The sequence below is a fragment of the Zalophus californianus genome, chromosome 9 (genome assembly GCF_009762305.2).
Source record: "Zalophus californianus isolate mZalCal1 chromosome 9, mZalCal1.pri.v2, whole genome shotgun sequence".
In the NCBI taxonomy this organism is placed as follows: domain Eukaryota; kingdom Metazoa; phylum Chordata; class Mammalia; order Carnivora; family Otariidae; genus Zalophus; species Zalophus californianus.
Window position 1 is genome coordinate 122697035 of NC_045603.1, and position 15894 is coordinate 122712928.

General features: G+C 36.2%; 1 protein-coding gene across 1 annotated transcript in view; it reads right to left on the reverse strand.

Annotated features, from left to right (window-relative positions):
- MALRD1 (MAM and LDL receptor class A domain containing 1) overlaps positions 1-15894 on the reverse strand; it is a gene marked incomplete at its 5' end in the record, with an annotated part of 847841 nt that overhangs the window by 763528 nt on the left and 68419 nt on the right. The window contains one exon of the mRNA XM_035729081.1: positions 11360-11456. Within this exon, the coding sequence (XP_035584974.1) occupies positions 11360-11456 (97 nt within the window). The remainder of the gene's footprint in view (positions 1-11359; positions 11457-15894) is intronic.

Sequence of the window (15894 nt, forward strand, 5' to 3'; positions counted from 1 at the left end):
GAGAAATCTATACAGCAAAACAATAAAGTTATGCTTTTCTTTAAAGATAATACCACTTAGTACTCTATGTGGCAGCTTCCTCACCATCAGAATTGTTTCAACTTTAAAAAGTTACTATTTCTTCTTTAAATATATATATATATTTTAAGATTTTATTTATTTATTTGAGAGAAATAATGAGAGAGAGAGAGAACACATGAGAGGGGGGAGGGTCAGAGAGAGAAGCAGACTCCCTGCCGAGCAGGGAGCCTGATGCGGCACTCGATCCAGGGACTCCAGGATCGTGACCTGAGCCGAAGGCAGTCGCTTAACCAACTGAGCCACCCAGTCGCCCTCTTCTTTCTTTCTTTTTTTTTTAAAGATCTTATTTATTTATTCATGAGAGACAGAGAGAGAGAGAGAGGCAGAGGGAGAAGCAGGCTCCCAAGGAGCAGGGAGCCCAATGCGGGACTCGATCCCAGGATGCTGGGATCATGACCTGAGCCAAAGGCAGATGCTTAACCATCTGAGCCACCCAGGCACCCCAGGTGCCCTCTTCTTTAAATATATTTAACTTATATATCATAAAATGAATTCAGACATTTGGTTATCCAGTTCTAGGAGTTTTGGCAAACATAGACCCATGATCTTTCTTCAATCAATCAATACTCCATTTATTTAGTCAGATCTTCTTGATGTCTTTGATCATTACTTTGTAGTTTTCAGAATACAAACCCAGCATATATTTTGTTAGATTTATATGTAAGAATGTACTTTGATTGTATTACACATGGCGCCATTTTTCTAATTGCAGTTTCCAATTGTTCATTGCCATTGTAGAGAAACACAGTTGATTTTATACTGACTTTGTATCCTGCTACTACGATAAACTCATTTACTAATTCTAGAAGTTTTTAAAATAAACTCTATGCTATTATTTATTTCCTCTTTTCCAATTGTATGCCTTTACTTATACGCCTCGCCTTATTGCATTGGCTGGCTTTGCAGTATGTCACTGAATACAAGTGGTAAGAGTGGATGGATGTCACTGCCTGCTTCTCGGTTTTAGAGGTGAAGCATTCATTCTTTCATAATGGGTATGATGTTAGCTGTTGGGTCTTTGTCTATGTCTTTTATTAGGTTATAGATGTCCATAGTTTGCTGAGGCTTTTAATTATGGCTGTATGTTGAATTTTGTCAAATGCTTTTTCTGCATCTACTAAGATCATCATGTGCGTTTCTTCTTTTGTCTGTTAACAAGGTAAATTACATTGATTGCTTTCCAAACATTGAACCAACTGTGCATCTCCTGAATGATTTTAATGTATTCTCTTTCTAAAATATTACTGGATTCCATTTGCTAATATGTTGTTAAAGATCTTTTGTGATAGAAACATTGGTCTGTAGCTTTCTTTTCTTATAGTATCTTTGTTCAGTTTTGGTGTTAGGGCAAAGCTGCCCTTGTAGACTAAGGTAACAAGTATTATTTTCACTTTTATTTTCTGGAATAGAATGTATAAAACCTGTGTTATTTTTTTCCCTAAATATTTGATACAATTTTCCAGTGAGACCATGTGGTCCTGAAGTTTTCTTTAATGGATGATTTTTACTATGAGTCCTATTTCTTTAATAAACATAAAGCTACTCAAGTTAATCACTTTCTTCTTGAATGTCTTTTGATCATTGTGACTTTCAAGGAATTTGTTCATTTCACATAAATTGTTGTATTTATGTGCATAGAGTTTTTGGTAGTTATTTCCTTATTCCTATTATCCTCTTAGTACCCATAGAGTCTTTGGTATTAGCCCTATTTCACTCCAAATTAGGTAATATGTGCCTTCTCTCTTTTTTTCTTGGTCAATCCAGCTAGAATTTATCAATTTTAGTTACCTCTTCAAAGAACCAGCTTTCGGTTTTGATAATTTTCCCTATTATTTTCCCATCTTAAATTCCATTATTTATTGTCTTTATATGTATTATTTTCCCACTGCTTGATTTAGTTTTTATGTGTTCTTCTTTTTCTACTTTCATTAGATGGATAGTTAAATTTACTGGCTTGAGAGCTTTCTTCTCTCCTAATACAAATTTTATATCAATTATTTTTGTCTAAGCGTTGCTTTAGCTGTGTTACACAAATTTTAGTAAGTTATATTTTCATTTTCTTTCAGTTCAAAACACTTGGCTGTTTCAAAGTATGTTTTATTTAAATGTGTGACATTTAATTCCCAAATGACTGTGGATGTCCCAGATGTGTAGTTTAATTTCATTTTGCTCGGAGGATATACTTTTTACCATTTCAATTGTTTTAACATTCTTAAGATTTGTTCTACAGCCCCAGTAGTACCGCTAAGCCATACTGGAGACTGGAAAATTCAGGAATACTATCTGCATTTAATATTTTTACATTTGTTCATCTTTGGTTTTTTCATTAACTGTGAGCTTTTAATATGAGGTATTAAAATATTATTTATATGAATTAGTGCTTGTCTCACTCTGCTCCAGCTGCTATAACTAAGTACCATAGATTAGATGGCTTAAAGAACAAAAACTTATATTCTCACAATTCTGGAGCCTGGAGGTACAAGATCAGGGTGTTAGCATGATTGGGTTCTCATAAAGGTCCTCTTCTTGACTTGTACATGGCTACCTTCTCACTGTGTCTTCACATGACAAAGGGAGAGGGTGAGAGAGAGGGAGAGAGGAAGACATTGGCAGTGGGGAGGGAGACGGAGAGGGGTGGAGGGGAAGAGAGAGAGATCTCCTCTTCTTACAAGGTCACAGTCCTTCCTGTCATATTAGGACCCCACCCTTATGATCTTATTGAATCTTAATTACCTAAGACACTATCTCCAATATAGTCACATTTGGGGTTAGAGCTTCCACATTTGAAGTTTGGAGGGACATAATTTGGTCCGTAATAACAAGTTTTTAGTGTCCCCTTGAATTCTACATCTGTGAGAGTATGTCACTTGCCTCCGTATAGTCTTGCCACTGGGCCCAGGCTATAGTCTACCTTAGTGAATGTTCCACATGCACTTAAAAGGAGTTTAAGTTTTAAATTACTGCTATAGTTTTAAATTACTTTTTAAAAATATCAATTATTTCAAGTAGGTAGATAATTTTCTCCCTTTCCATAGGTTGCCTTTTCATTTTGTTGATTGTTTCTTTTCCTGTGCAGAAGTTTTTTGGTTTGATGTATAGTTTCATTTGTTGATTTTTCTTTTGTTGCTTGTGTTTTTGGTGTCATATAAAAAAAAAAAAAAAGTTGCCAAGACTGATGTCATAGAGATTTTCCCTATGCTTTCACTATAAGTTTTATGGCTCCAGGTCTTATGTTTAAGTCTTTAATCCATTTAGGGTTAATTTTTATTAGTGGAATAAGATAAGGGTCCAATTTTATTTTTCTCCATGTGGCTGTCAGTTTTCCCAACACCATTTATTGAAGAGACTATCCTTTCTCCATTAAGTATTCTTGACTCCCTATCAAATATTAGTTGATCTATATACAGTGTTTTATTTCTGGGTTCTCTATTCCATTCCATTGGTCTATGTGTCATTTTTTTATGCCAGTACCAAACTGTTTTAATTAGGATAGCTTTGTAGTTTAATTTAAAATCAGGAAGTAGGATGCCTCTGGCTTTGTTCTTTCTCGGGATTTCTTTGGCTATCTGGGGTCTTTTGCAGTTCCATACAAATTTTAGGACTTTTTTTTCCACAGGATTTGCAAATTCTGGCTGATTTTTTTTGTACACTTTTTCTATTATTTATTGAGAGATGTGTATTCAAGTCTCCTTGTATAATTGTAGATTTGCCTATTTCTTCTTTTATTTCTTCATATTGTTTTTAGGTGCATACATATTTAAGACTGTTCCGTCTTCTTAGTGAATTTACCCTTTCATCATTATAAAATATCCTTCTTTATCCCTATTAACTGTCCTTGTTCTGAAGCACATCTTGTTTGATATTAATATAGCCATACCACCTCCTTTTAATCCCTTTACTTTTTAAAAAATCTTTATTTATTGCCCTTTTTTTTTAAAGTGGAGTTGACACATAATGTTATATTAATTTCAGGTATCCAACCTAGTGATCCACAAATCTATACCTTATGCTGTGCTCACCACAGGTGTAGCTACCATCTGTCACCATCCAACACTATTATAGCACCACTGACTATAGTCTCTACCTTGTATCTTTTATCCTCACGACGTATTCATTCCATAAGTGGAAGCCTGTACCTGCCACTCCCCTTCACCCATTTTACCGATCCCTCCATCCTCCTCCCCTCTGGCAGCAGTCAGTTTATTCTCTATATTTACAGATCAATTTCTGCTTTTGGCCTATTCATTCATGTGGGTATTTTTTAATTCCACATACAATTAAAATCATATGGTGTTTGCCTTTCTGTCTGGTTTATGTCACTTATCAAAATACCCTCTAGTTCCATCCATGTGGTCACAAATGGCAAGACCTCATCCTTTGTTATGGCTGCATAATATTCATGTGTGTGTGAGCGTGTGTGAGCGTGCATGTGTGTGTGTGTGTGTGTGTGTGTACACACCACATCTTCTTTATTCATTTGTCTATTGATGAACACTTAGGTTGCTTCCATATCTTGGCTATTGTAAATAATGCTGCAAAAGACACAGGAGTACATTTATCTTTTCGAATTAGTGTTTTTGTTTTCTTTGGGTAAATTACCCAATAGTGGAATTATTGGATCATATGGTATTTCTATTTTTAATTTTTTGAGGAATCCCCATATTTTTTCCACAGTGACTTCACCAACGTACATTTCCAACACTACATGAGAGTTTCTTTTCCTCCACACCTTCAGCAATATTTGTTATTTCTTGTCATTTTCATTTTAGCCATTCTGACAGGCATAAATAATATCTCATTGTGGTTTTTGATGTTAATTTCCCTGATGATGAGTGATGTTGAGCATCTTTTCATGTGTCTGTTCGCCATCTGTATGTCTTCTTTGGGAAAATGTCTATGCAGATCATCTGCCCATTTTTTAATTGGATTGTTTGGGGTTTTTTACTGTTGAGTTGTAGAATTTCTTTATATATTTTGATAACTACATCTATTGGATATATTTTTAGAAATATCTTCTTATATTCAGTAGGTTTCCTTTTCATTTTGTTGATGGTTTCCTTAGCTGGGCAAAAGCTTTTTATTTTTGTGTAGCCCAAACAGTTTATTTTTGTTTTTGTTTTCTTGCCTGAGAAGACATAGCTAGAAAAACACTGCAATGGCCAATCTCAAACACATTACTATCTATATTTACTTCTAGGAGTTTTATGGCTTCATGTCTCACATTTAGGTCTTTAATTCATTTTAGGTTAATTTTTGTATATGGTGTAAGTGGTCCAGTTTCATTCTTTTGTATGTAGCTGTCCAGTTTCCCAGCACCATTTACTGAAGAGACTACCTTTTCCCCAATGTGTATTCTTCCCTACTTTGTCATAGATTAATTGACCATATTTGAATCCCTTCACTTTTAATTAATCTACATCATTTTATTAAATGAGCTTTTGTAGTCAAAATGTAGTTAGCTCTTATCTTTCATCCAATCTGACAACCTCTGACTTCCAAAAGGAATACATATGCTGCTTATATTTAATGTAATTATTTTATCATTATAACTAAATTAGCAACTTTATTATTTTTCAGTTTGTGTCCTCTGCATTTATTATACTTTGTGTTCTTTACCACCACCCTACTATCATTTCTGCCTTCACCATCTGTTTTTCTTTGTCTTCTAGTGGATTATTTCAATATTATAATATTTTTATGCTCAATTTTAGTGTATCTATTTTCCTTTACTTATATCTGTTTAGTGTTCACTCTAGGGATAATAATATGCACACCTCAGTTTAACAGCCTACATAGAGTTTGTTAGCATTTCAAATAAAATGTAGACATCTTAAAGCTATGGACTTCTACACTCCCAACTTTATGGTATACTTACCATATTTGTTACATCTACATACTTTAAACCCACCAAAGGGATGTTCAAAAATCTGCTTTTAAGAGTCCTGTGTACAGTAAAAATCTTTAGAAAAGAAGGTCATTCCATTATATTTACTCTGATATTTATGACTTCAGTCGTCCTTTCTTTATTCCTACTGATAAAATATTCCTCTGTCATTTTTTTTTCAGCTGGAAAATCTGCTTTGCATTTCTTTTAGAGTAGATCTTCCAGTGATGAATTCTATAGTTTTTCTTCATTTGAGAATGTCTTTATTTTATCTTAATTCCTGAAGGATATTTTCAAAGGATATAGAATTTAGAGTTACTTAGTTTTAGCATTTTAAAAATGAATCTCTACATTCTGGCTTCCATACTGATGGGAAAACTACAGTCTCTACAGAAGATGTAGAAAAGCACCACAAAGCACCACACATCTGGTGACTTAAACAACATAAATTTATCTTCTAATGATTTTGGAAGCTAGAAGTCTCAGATAAAATCACATTACATAGCTTGAGGACATACCTTAATTTCTGATGTTGAAACAAAAGCCAAAAAATAATATATATTCTTAGTATAAATATAAGTACTGCTAAAAAATACTCTCATGATATTTTATTTAAGTCTCTGTTCTATGAAATGGAGCACTTGTAGCTCAGAGGAAAGAAGAAGAATTTATTCAAATTCCCAAATACTTGATACTTAAATAATTGCACATGTTCAGTGTTGAGTCATTTAGTTGACATATATTTATTAAGTGTTTGCTCTGTGCTGGAGATCCACAAAGGACTAAGACACTAGTAACTGTTTCCTCAAGAAACTTAGTGTTTAGCTACGAAAATAAATCAATAGTGTGCGTGGGGTGGGGGCGAGTGTGGGGGGGGATTTTCTGTAAGAGAAGGCTTCCCAGAAAAGAGACCTCCACTCAGTCTGCTCAATCTGGAAGAATAAGTAGTAGGAGGACAGCCAAAAAAAAAAAAAAAAAAAAAAGAAGTCATGAAATAGGCAGAGGGAGCCAGGTTTATAAAGATACCCAAGAATAAGATGACACTGTGTTGCTGAACTACCAAGCAGTTTGTTCTGGCCAGAGTCTGGGTATTCTTGGAGGACTGTGAAGGAGGAAGTTGGGCTGGTGTGCAAGAGCAGGATCATGAGAGCTTAGAAATTTGAAATCATAAGAATTTATAAGAAATTTTAATCTTGGGCACCTGTGTGGCTCAGTTGGTTAAGCGACTGCCTTCAGCTCAGGTCATGATCCTGGAGTCCCGGGATCGAGTCCCACATCGGGCTCCCTGCTCAGCAGGGTGTCTGCTTCTCCCTCTGACCCTCTTCCCTCTCGTGCTCTCTGTCTCTCATTCTCTCTTTCTCAAATAAATAAAATCTTTAAAAAGTTTTTGAATTTTATTCTGATTTAATTTTATAAGAGTTATTGATAGATTTTAACAAGTAGAGGCTGGTCATATTTATATGTTAGGAAGTATAATCTGGTGGACAGTACATAGTACTGGATAGTAGAGTTGAACAGATCAAAACCAGAATTTTTAAAAATCCAGGGGAAAAATACATACTTAAATGAAATCACAGTTGGATAAATAATAGTGATAAATAAGAGGAGACAATTTGAAAAATGTAAGGCCATGCCCTCACCACTACTTTTTAACTAAATTAATACAGGGGTAGGAAAAGGGGAGAATGATTTAAGAATGACTCCTAGGCTACTGAGTGAGACCAGATGTCAATAATTTAAAAAGAGAATATAGGCAAGGGAACAGATTTGAAAGAAAACTGGAATTTACTTCTAAGTATGCTGATGTTGAGTTTCTCTGGAAAATATTTGCTCACTCAGCTCATAAACCTGTTCTCCTTGCCTGCCTCTATTACAGAGGCCGAATCCAAATACGCAGTTTTATTGGTCTGCTTAGCAACCAAGGTACCCATGTGACAATCATCTAGCCAATAGCATGGCCAAAAACATTGCCCTTTCTCATTTTTGCCTTCCTCCTGCCCTGGATGTGAGATGTATAGAACCTCAACAGTCATTTTAAGAATATAAGCATGAAGGAAATACCAAGGAAATCCCTTAGTCCTTGACTTGAACAGTACCAAAGTTGAAGAATCTACGTCATAACTGTCCATCTCCTCTTGTTTTCTTAAGTCCCCTAAGAAAACTCTTCTCTTTTCTTGCATCCAAATGCATTCCTAATGCTGGGGTAAGATTTCTTATGGTGATGTCTGGAAAAGGTTGAGTTGGCTCTGCCTACATGTCTCAGATACACCCTGATCATCACCATCAGTACTGCATGAGACTGATACCACTCTAGTCAGCTGACACTCTGTCCCAGAGCACTCACTGCCAAGTGCAATAATTAACATGAGAGCAGGACGCATGGTTCCCAAATCCTAGTTTGGTTCTTCTTTTTTTTTATTTTAAGAGCAAGAGAGTGCAGGCATTCATGCAGGGGCAGGGTGGGGGGGGGTCAGAGGGAGAGGGAGAAGAAGAGGGAGCGAGAGCAGGCTCCATGACCCTGAGATCATGACCCGAGCCAAAATCGAGAGTCCAGTGCTTAATTGACTGAGCCACCCGAGGCGCCCCAAATCCTAGTTCAATTCTTAAACCTGAGGTTAGCTGGCTTCACAAAAAGTGTCCTGAGAACCTTTTTTAAAATGTGGGCCCCAGCCTCAGTGATTCCCATCTAGCAGTCTGGGGTAAAGCTCAGAATCAATCACTTCTCTTTTTGATTCTGGTGATTGACTAGGGTTAGTCTATCATTAGAGCCTCTGAACTTGACTGGAGAGAATCATTTGGACATTTAATGTTATATAATATTACCATCTCTCACATCCCTACCGTTTACAAAATGCAACTCCAACCAATGTCAAGCCTATGTATTCCGTTACACTTTACTCTTTTTCTCCATTATTAATCCTCATGCTGCTTTGTCTTCCTATCAAAAGTGTAAATATGCCATCAACCCTCATTCTGTTTGAAAAACAAAAAACAAAACTCCCTGTACCCTCAACTTCAAAGAACTTACTGTGTGACCTTACCTGGACACTGGCTTTTTCCAAAAAGAAACTACTTCTCTGCACTTCTCCAGAGGGATGACATCCTTTCCCAATGCCCCCATAAACACAAGGCCTAAAATTAAAGTCACCATTCTTCTAAATCCCTGATGTTGATTCATTTATTCTTCTGTGTGTAGAAACGTCTTGGCTCATGACATCCAACTTACTGCCCTGGGTCATCCATGCATCCATATTCATGGAAGACTTCAGTTTGGGATTTCAAAATCTTCTCTAGTCCCAAACCTTGTAATGTTGTATAAATTTAATATCCATGGGAAAGGCCTAGCCAATAACTTTGCTTTAAAATTCATGCCTTTTCTTCAGTAAACTTTATTTCCACACCACCTCAAAAACAATATGGCTGTAACATTATCTGGAACTATCATCTTAGAAATTATAGACACCAACATTTTTTCCGTTTGACCATGACCTTTCATTAAAGGTCCAACTTTTTGTGCTCTCACTCCTGTGACTATTGCTTTTTCACTTCTATAGTGATCTTATAGAGCTCTTTTAAGTGCTCACTAAAAATCTGGCATTTGCTTTGGAATATTTATTATGGTCCATCTACATTGGCCTTGGTCCCAGTAGATGGATCATGGGTAATTAAGGAAATAGCTTTGGTCCCCAGGTCCAAAGATGGAGAGAAACTTCATCTGTGAAATGATAGCAGAGTCCTATTACAGGCGATGTCAAGTCCCAAGCACAACCCCAGCATGCTCCTGTGACATTTGTAATGCACAGTTTCAGTGGCAGAGGCCAGGTCCTAATTTTCCTTACAGTTAGGAAAAGTCCAGCCAATAGCTGATTTCATTCCTCATTTTCTTTTGGGGGTGATTAGCTAGACTGAGCAATACATAGGACTAGCTGGGGATCATTTTGTTTGGCAGATCTCAGTTTCTGCAGAAACTATAAAATGAGATATATAAAGATCCTGCTGAAGTGATCATAGTTAGGGACTAGCTGCCCCATTACAAATCAAGCTGAAGCTGGCCACGCTCTGGACCCAAAGAATACCATGCCGGGTAACAGAAGAGAGAGCACGAGGAGAGACTGAAAAGCAGAACAGACGTAGTTGTGTCTGCTTTGCCTGTGGTCAACAGTATATTCTCTCCTGATCTATTGCTTCCCTTCCGATAAATCCTATAAATGTTACCTTCTGTTAGTGAAAAGGCATTGAGGTTTATACTTCTAGGAAATGGGTGGAGCTTACAGTCTGCTCCCTTGAAGTTCTCCATTTCAATTTATCTATATTTCAATTTATCATATCATATCATGATTTCTCATCTAAAATATACTGAGAACTGAAAATATAAAAATGAAAGAAATCTTTTCGTGTTCCAGTGTGGAAGGAGCTGTCAGCAGCTCCTATAAAACTCTACCATGGTCTAAGTGGCAAGAGACACATTCCTATAAATCTCTTATCATACCAGCACAAGTGCTACTTAGAATCAAAGCATAGTACAGGCATCCTTTATCAAGATTCCTTGGTCTCCTTTAGGTAGATCAACTCATCTCTTCTGTTCTTGAAATATAATTGACCACAACTACCAAATCTTTGTAGCAAAATAGAACTTAGAATCCTCTTTACAAAATAGCTATCTTTATTATGCTATATCTTAACATTTAAAAAGGAAAAAATCTATCAACTATCTATAATCATATATATGATTCTTGCATGATCATTAGACTAAATTAATTTATCCTGACCAATTGATAATTTGAACATTAAACTTTTCTGTTGAGAACAATATGCATGGTGAATTGAATAGAATTCAGTTAATATAATCAAAGGACCAATATGGATAACTTTTTAGATCTGCTATATGTGGCTTATTGATTTAGCTGTTTCAGTCTAAACAGAAAATAGATTATAACTAATATGTCTCTCCACTTGTGTCTTTCAGTGGAAGAGTCAAATCAATTCCCCAAGAAGATAATTTCAAGCCTAGAGAAGCCAGTTTTCACCTAGTCTCCTAAAGGGCAAGGAGTTCTCTTGGTGAGATTTACCTAGCCAGTGTAAACATTGCTACAGTATTTCAAATCTGAGACTAAATGATCACTTCAGCTCTTTAGAGCATCAGACTCAGTAAAAAAAATAGCCTATTTTCACTTTTGGCATAAACCTAGACATTGTTATACAGTGGAAAATCACCCACTTCAAAACATCTGTCAAAAAAAAAAAAAAGAAGAAAGAAAGAAAGAAAGATAGAAAGAAAGAAAGAGCATTATACAATGCTTTCATTTCATTCAAAGAATGAAAGTCATTACACAATGTTTAAAATGCACCGAATTTATATACAGAATAAGGATCAAAATGAGAAAAAGTTCTTACCATTTGCAGGCAAGCAGCCTGAACTGAAAGATATATCATCAATAGCTATGACTTCATCCTGTTCAGGAGTTGAAATTATTTGACCTTGAAAAACAACCTGCACAAGAAAAACAAAACAAAAGCACAAAGCAAGAAATATCACTGTCTCACAGTCTTATAGCACATAGCCTACAAATAAAAAACATGTCACTTCCTAGAAACACTTTGGTGACCATGCCAATTCCAAGTGGGAAGAGATCCATGCATACACTCTCAAGGACAAGAAAATATAGTCATCTCTGTATCTCAAATGTCTACCATAGGTTATGTAACATGTTTGTGAAATGAAGCAATATTCATCTGGTTTTTGCCATCTAATCATCTCTGGTTCATATGTGTTCATACTATTTAGTATTTACTAGCTCTTGGACCCAGCTCCCTCTTGATCTCTGGTTCTTGGTATTTTACAATTGTGCCCTATTTCCACCTCTGGTTCTCTAAATTTTGTTCACAGACTTGCCTTGGATATCCATGTGCTATATCCTTCTGTGCATTTTCTGCCATTATCTAACAAAACTTGGGGCAATGACTAGAAATGATTGTGCAGTGACTTATTATTAAAATGAGTGAATGTGAGGGGTATTTGTGTGGCTCAGTCGGTTAAGCATCCGACTCTTGATTTTAACTCAGGTCATGATCTCTGGGTCCTGGGATTGAATCCTGCATTGGGCTCCGTGCTCAGTGAGGGGTCTGCTTGAGACTCCCCTCTCTCTCCTTCTCCCTCTGCCCCTCGTCCCACTCCCACTCGCTCTCACTCACTCACTCACTCTCTCTCTCAAATAAATAAATAAATCTTTAAAAAATGAGTGAATGTGATATTGTGATGTAAATCCAGCCCAAGCCTGCACCAAGAGAAAATACTCTGGTATAATAAATCTGAGAAACTTAGGAAGAAACTACTCTCCAATTTCATAGTTACTTAAATCAACAGAAAATTGGTGCATTGGTGGAGTATTATCCCACCCTCGCTAATGAATACCAGTGATGTTTGCGGCTTAATTCATAGATGCATTAAACTGTGTGCATTATTCAGTCTTGCTTATACTATAAACATTTTATTATTTCAAAATGTCAGCACTGATTTTTAGCTTGACAACTGATCTGCATATAGTAGACCCTAGCAGATCATTTTTGTCATAACACATTCTCTTTACAACATGATGTACTGATATATTTCCTTTCAGACCAGATGCCATCTACTAGACTACTAAAAATATGAGGTGACACATCCATAACCTATTGAGTAATATGTCAACATGTAGCCCTAAGAGAGTCATCTTTTCTTCACATAAAACAGAATAATCATGTGACTACTTGTAAAGCAGGACCATGTTGGAAAAGGCCTATCAAAGACTGCTGTGTAGACAAAATAATCCACTTGGCATCTGAAAAGATGAGCTCTGGTTACACATTTGAAATAGAAAGTTTTGAGGAAAAATAGAAATACGATTGGAAGAATACTTGGCAAACAGTAGTAACCAACTCCAAATGTTTTTACTACAGATTGTGTGATCTCTGGTAGAGACTAGCTCTTTCTGGGAACACATACATGAAAGCTGATTAAATGTGACTAATCTCAAGTAAACCACATCTAGAAGACAGTAGTTACAGAGTCTAGTCTCAAGGTTTATTTGTAGCACCCAGCAGATCAACTTTTACAAAATCCCTTTACAGTGTATTAGTAACAGAATCATGAATAAAATGGGAGAGTTTTACATGCATACTGATTGATTATTTTCTCAGTATTTTATTTCACTACTTTTCCCAGAATTTTCTGTAAACCTAACTACTTAGTTTACAGTTTTCATCATTCTTTTTACAGTTTCTAAAAATGTAGTTTGTAGATTCCATTTAGTAATAAAATTGGTGGGTATCTTTTGCTATTTAACATTTTAATATTACTTCTGATACTAATATAGTTTGGGTTATTAGAGTTGGGCTACTCTTTTTTTTTTTTAAGTACACTCCACGTCCAGCACAGAGCCTTACATGAGGCCTGAACTCAGTACCCCAAAATCAAGACCTGAATGAGATCAAGAGTAAGATGCTTAACTGACTGAGACACCCAGGTACCCCAATTTGGGCTACTCTTAGTCATGGAATAATCTTATGTTTGTACTGATGTAAGATTCAATGAATGACTTTAGCTGTATGAATATAATAGTTAATCTGCAAATATTCTGCATCCCTTTTGTGACCTAACTTACATTTAAAATTGTCTTTGCAATTCTGCTCTGCTGTTCAATAAAGAGCTGTTTCAGAGGGGAAAGAAAAGACTGTTAAATAGAGATGATTTTATCTGAGGGCAGAGAGCACAGTGGCTAACGTATGTGTTTGGGAAAAGACTGCTTAGGTTCAGATCCCAGCTATACCACTTAAGAGCAACAGGACCTTAGAGAAGTTATTTAACATCTCTGTACCTCACTTGTCTTCTTTGTAAAAAGGTACTGATAAAAATAATAAGCTATTGGGGCACTTGGGTGACTCAGTTGGTTAAGCGTTCGCCTTCGGCTCAGGTCAGGTCAATCTTGGGATTGATCCCCACATCTGTCCTTTGGGCTCCCTGCTCAGCAGGGAGTCTACTTCTCCTTCTCCCTCTACCCCTCCCCTACCAGTTCATGCTCTCTCACAAGTGAGCTCTCTCTCTCTCCAATAAATAAATAAAATATTTAAGATAATAAGTTATTACCTATGTGATAAGATTTATGCAAGGATAAATGAGTTATTACATGTATATCAGCACTTGATATATTGTTAGTTTTAAAAAAGTGTTACCTAATTTTCGTAACACAGAGTTATCATAAAGTATTTAAGCTATTGTATGAATAGTGTGTTTATAGTTAAAAAAAATCTATTCTCTACAGATTAACATCTTATCCTTCTTGAAAGCCTTTTCATCTGTTTTTGCTGAACTAAGAGCACACCAGTGGTAACCATATTTAAAGAGAGAAGCAGAAATTAAGGGTGAACTAATCAGCAGTCTCTTACTCCTTTCTCCACACTCTCTTCTCAAACCCACTGATCTTCAGGGTTTCAGCTGTTACCCTGAAACACAAATGTATATCACAAATGTCAACTGCCTTTCTGAGCTTTCCACCAGTATCTCCACAGCCTGCTGGACATTTTTACCCAATGACACAAAGTCACTTCTAAGTCACAATATTTTTTTCCCCTCACACTGGAGCTGTCCCATGACTCCCATTCTCTGACAATGGCACCAGAAGACTGCCACTTTTCAATGCTCCAAACTCCAAAACGGCTTGCAGAATCACGTTTTCTTCTAGCCCCACATCCAATCCATCAAGACTTGTGAAGCCCTCTCTTTTTTCTATTCCTATTCCCGCTCCTGTATCTTCACTCCTGATCTAATGAAAAGGCTTTTAAATGACCTTCTCACCTTCAGTCCTCTCCATCGGAGTTTGCAATATGTATATTTTGTTTGAGTCAATTAAATTACACATTAACTCAGTGTAACTGAATGAAAGTTAGTGTGAAAATTGGCTGCCATTTGAGCCCACTGGTTCAGCAAGAGGAAAGGTTTTTCTTAAGGAGAACGCTATTTCTCTAAATGTAGGGAAAGTCACCAATGGGTCTGGGTAGCTATAAAACTTAAGACCCATCAGACATAACTCAATACTCAAGTTAAATATATTTAAACAGACTTTCCAGAGATTTTGGTTGGGATCCTGAAAAAAAAGGGTGGGTTGAACTAGCTCAAGAAAATGGAATCTCAAGATGAGTTTTCTTTAAAAGCCACGTCTAGGGTCAGAAGCCATGTTTTTGTATGGTATGGTAGTTGTATTTCTAAGAAAAGTGAGGTCTAGCATTCTTTGTTTTCCCCAAAACTTTGGCAAATATGTTTTTCCAAACATCCACCTCATTTTAAATGTATCAGGGGAAATAAAGCAAAGAGTAGCAAACTAGCAAATAAAATAAACCCCGATAACAGTGTCAGGAATTTGGCAACATCACAGAAGTCAGGTATGGGCTACACTGATCCAAGAGGAAATAACAGACAAATTGCTTTCACCCCCAAACATTTTAAGAGAAGATGGCCTCTGAGGGAGGCAAGGGGTCAGCACTCAAGTGCTTTAAGATTTAAATCTTCAATGAAATTTTGGCAGTAGCCAAATAATGGACATGGACTCACTTGGATGACACTAATAACTGCATGAACAGAACCTCTTGTAGTTGTATTTACCGTATTAAAGTTTTCTTAATCAGTAGTTTGCATTCGATATTATTTCTCAAGCAAACGTGTGAAATGCAAAAAGATGACAGTAATTTTTCACCATCATGTGTTCACAGAGCAAATATTCTTGACTTACAAGGGAAAATGACTCCGATTATGATTTAGAAAAGTTTGAGAATAGAATTTTTTAAGTTAACGATTTGTATTTTATTTTTATGAATAACTTATCTTTCATCCGTGTTAATACAATCTATTGTTTCTGAACACAAGGCTGCTAAGAACTCTTCAGCAGGTCGAAATGGAA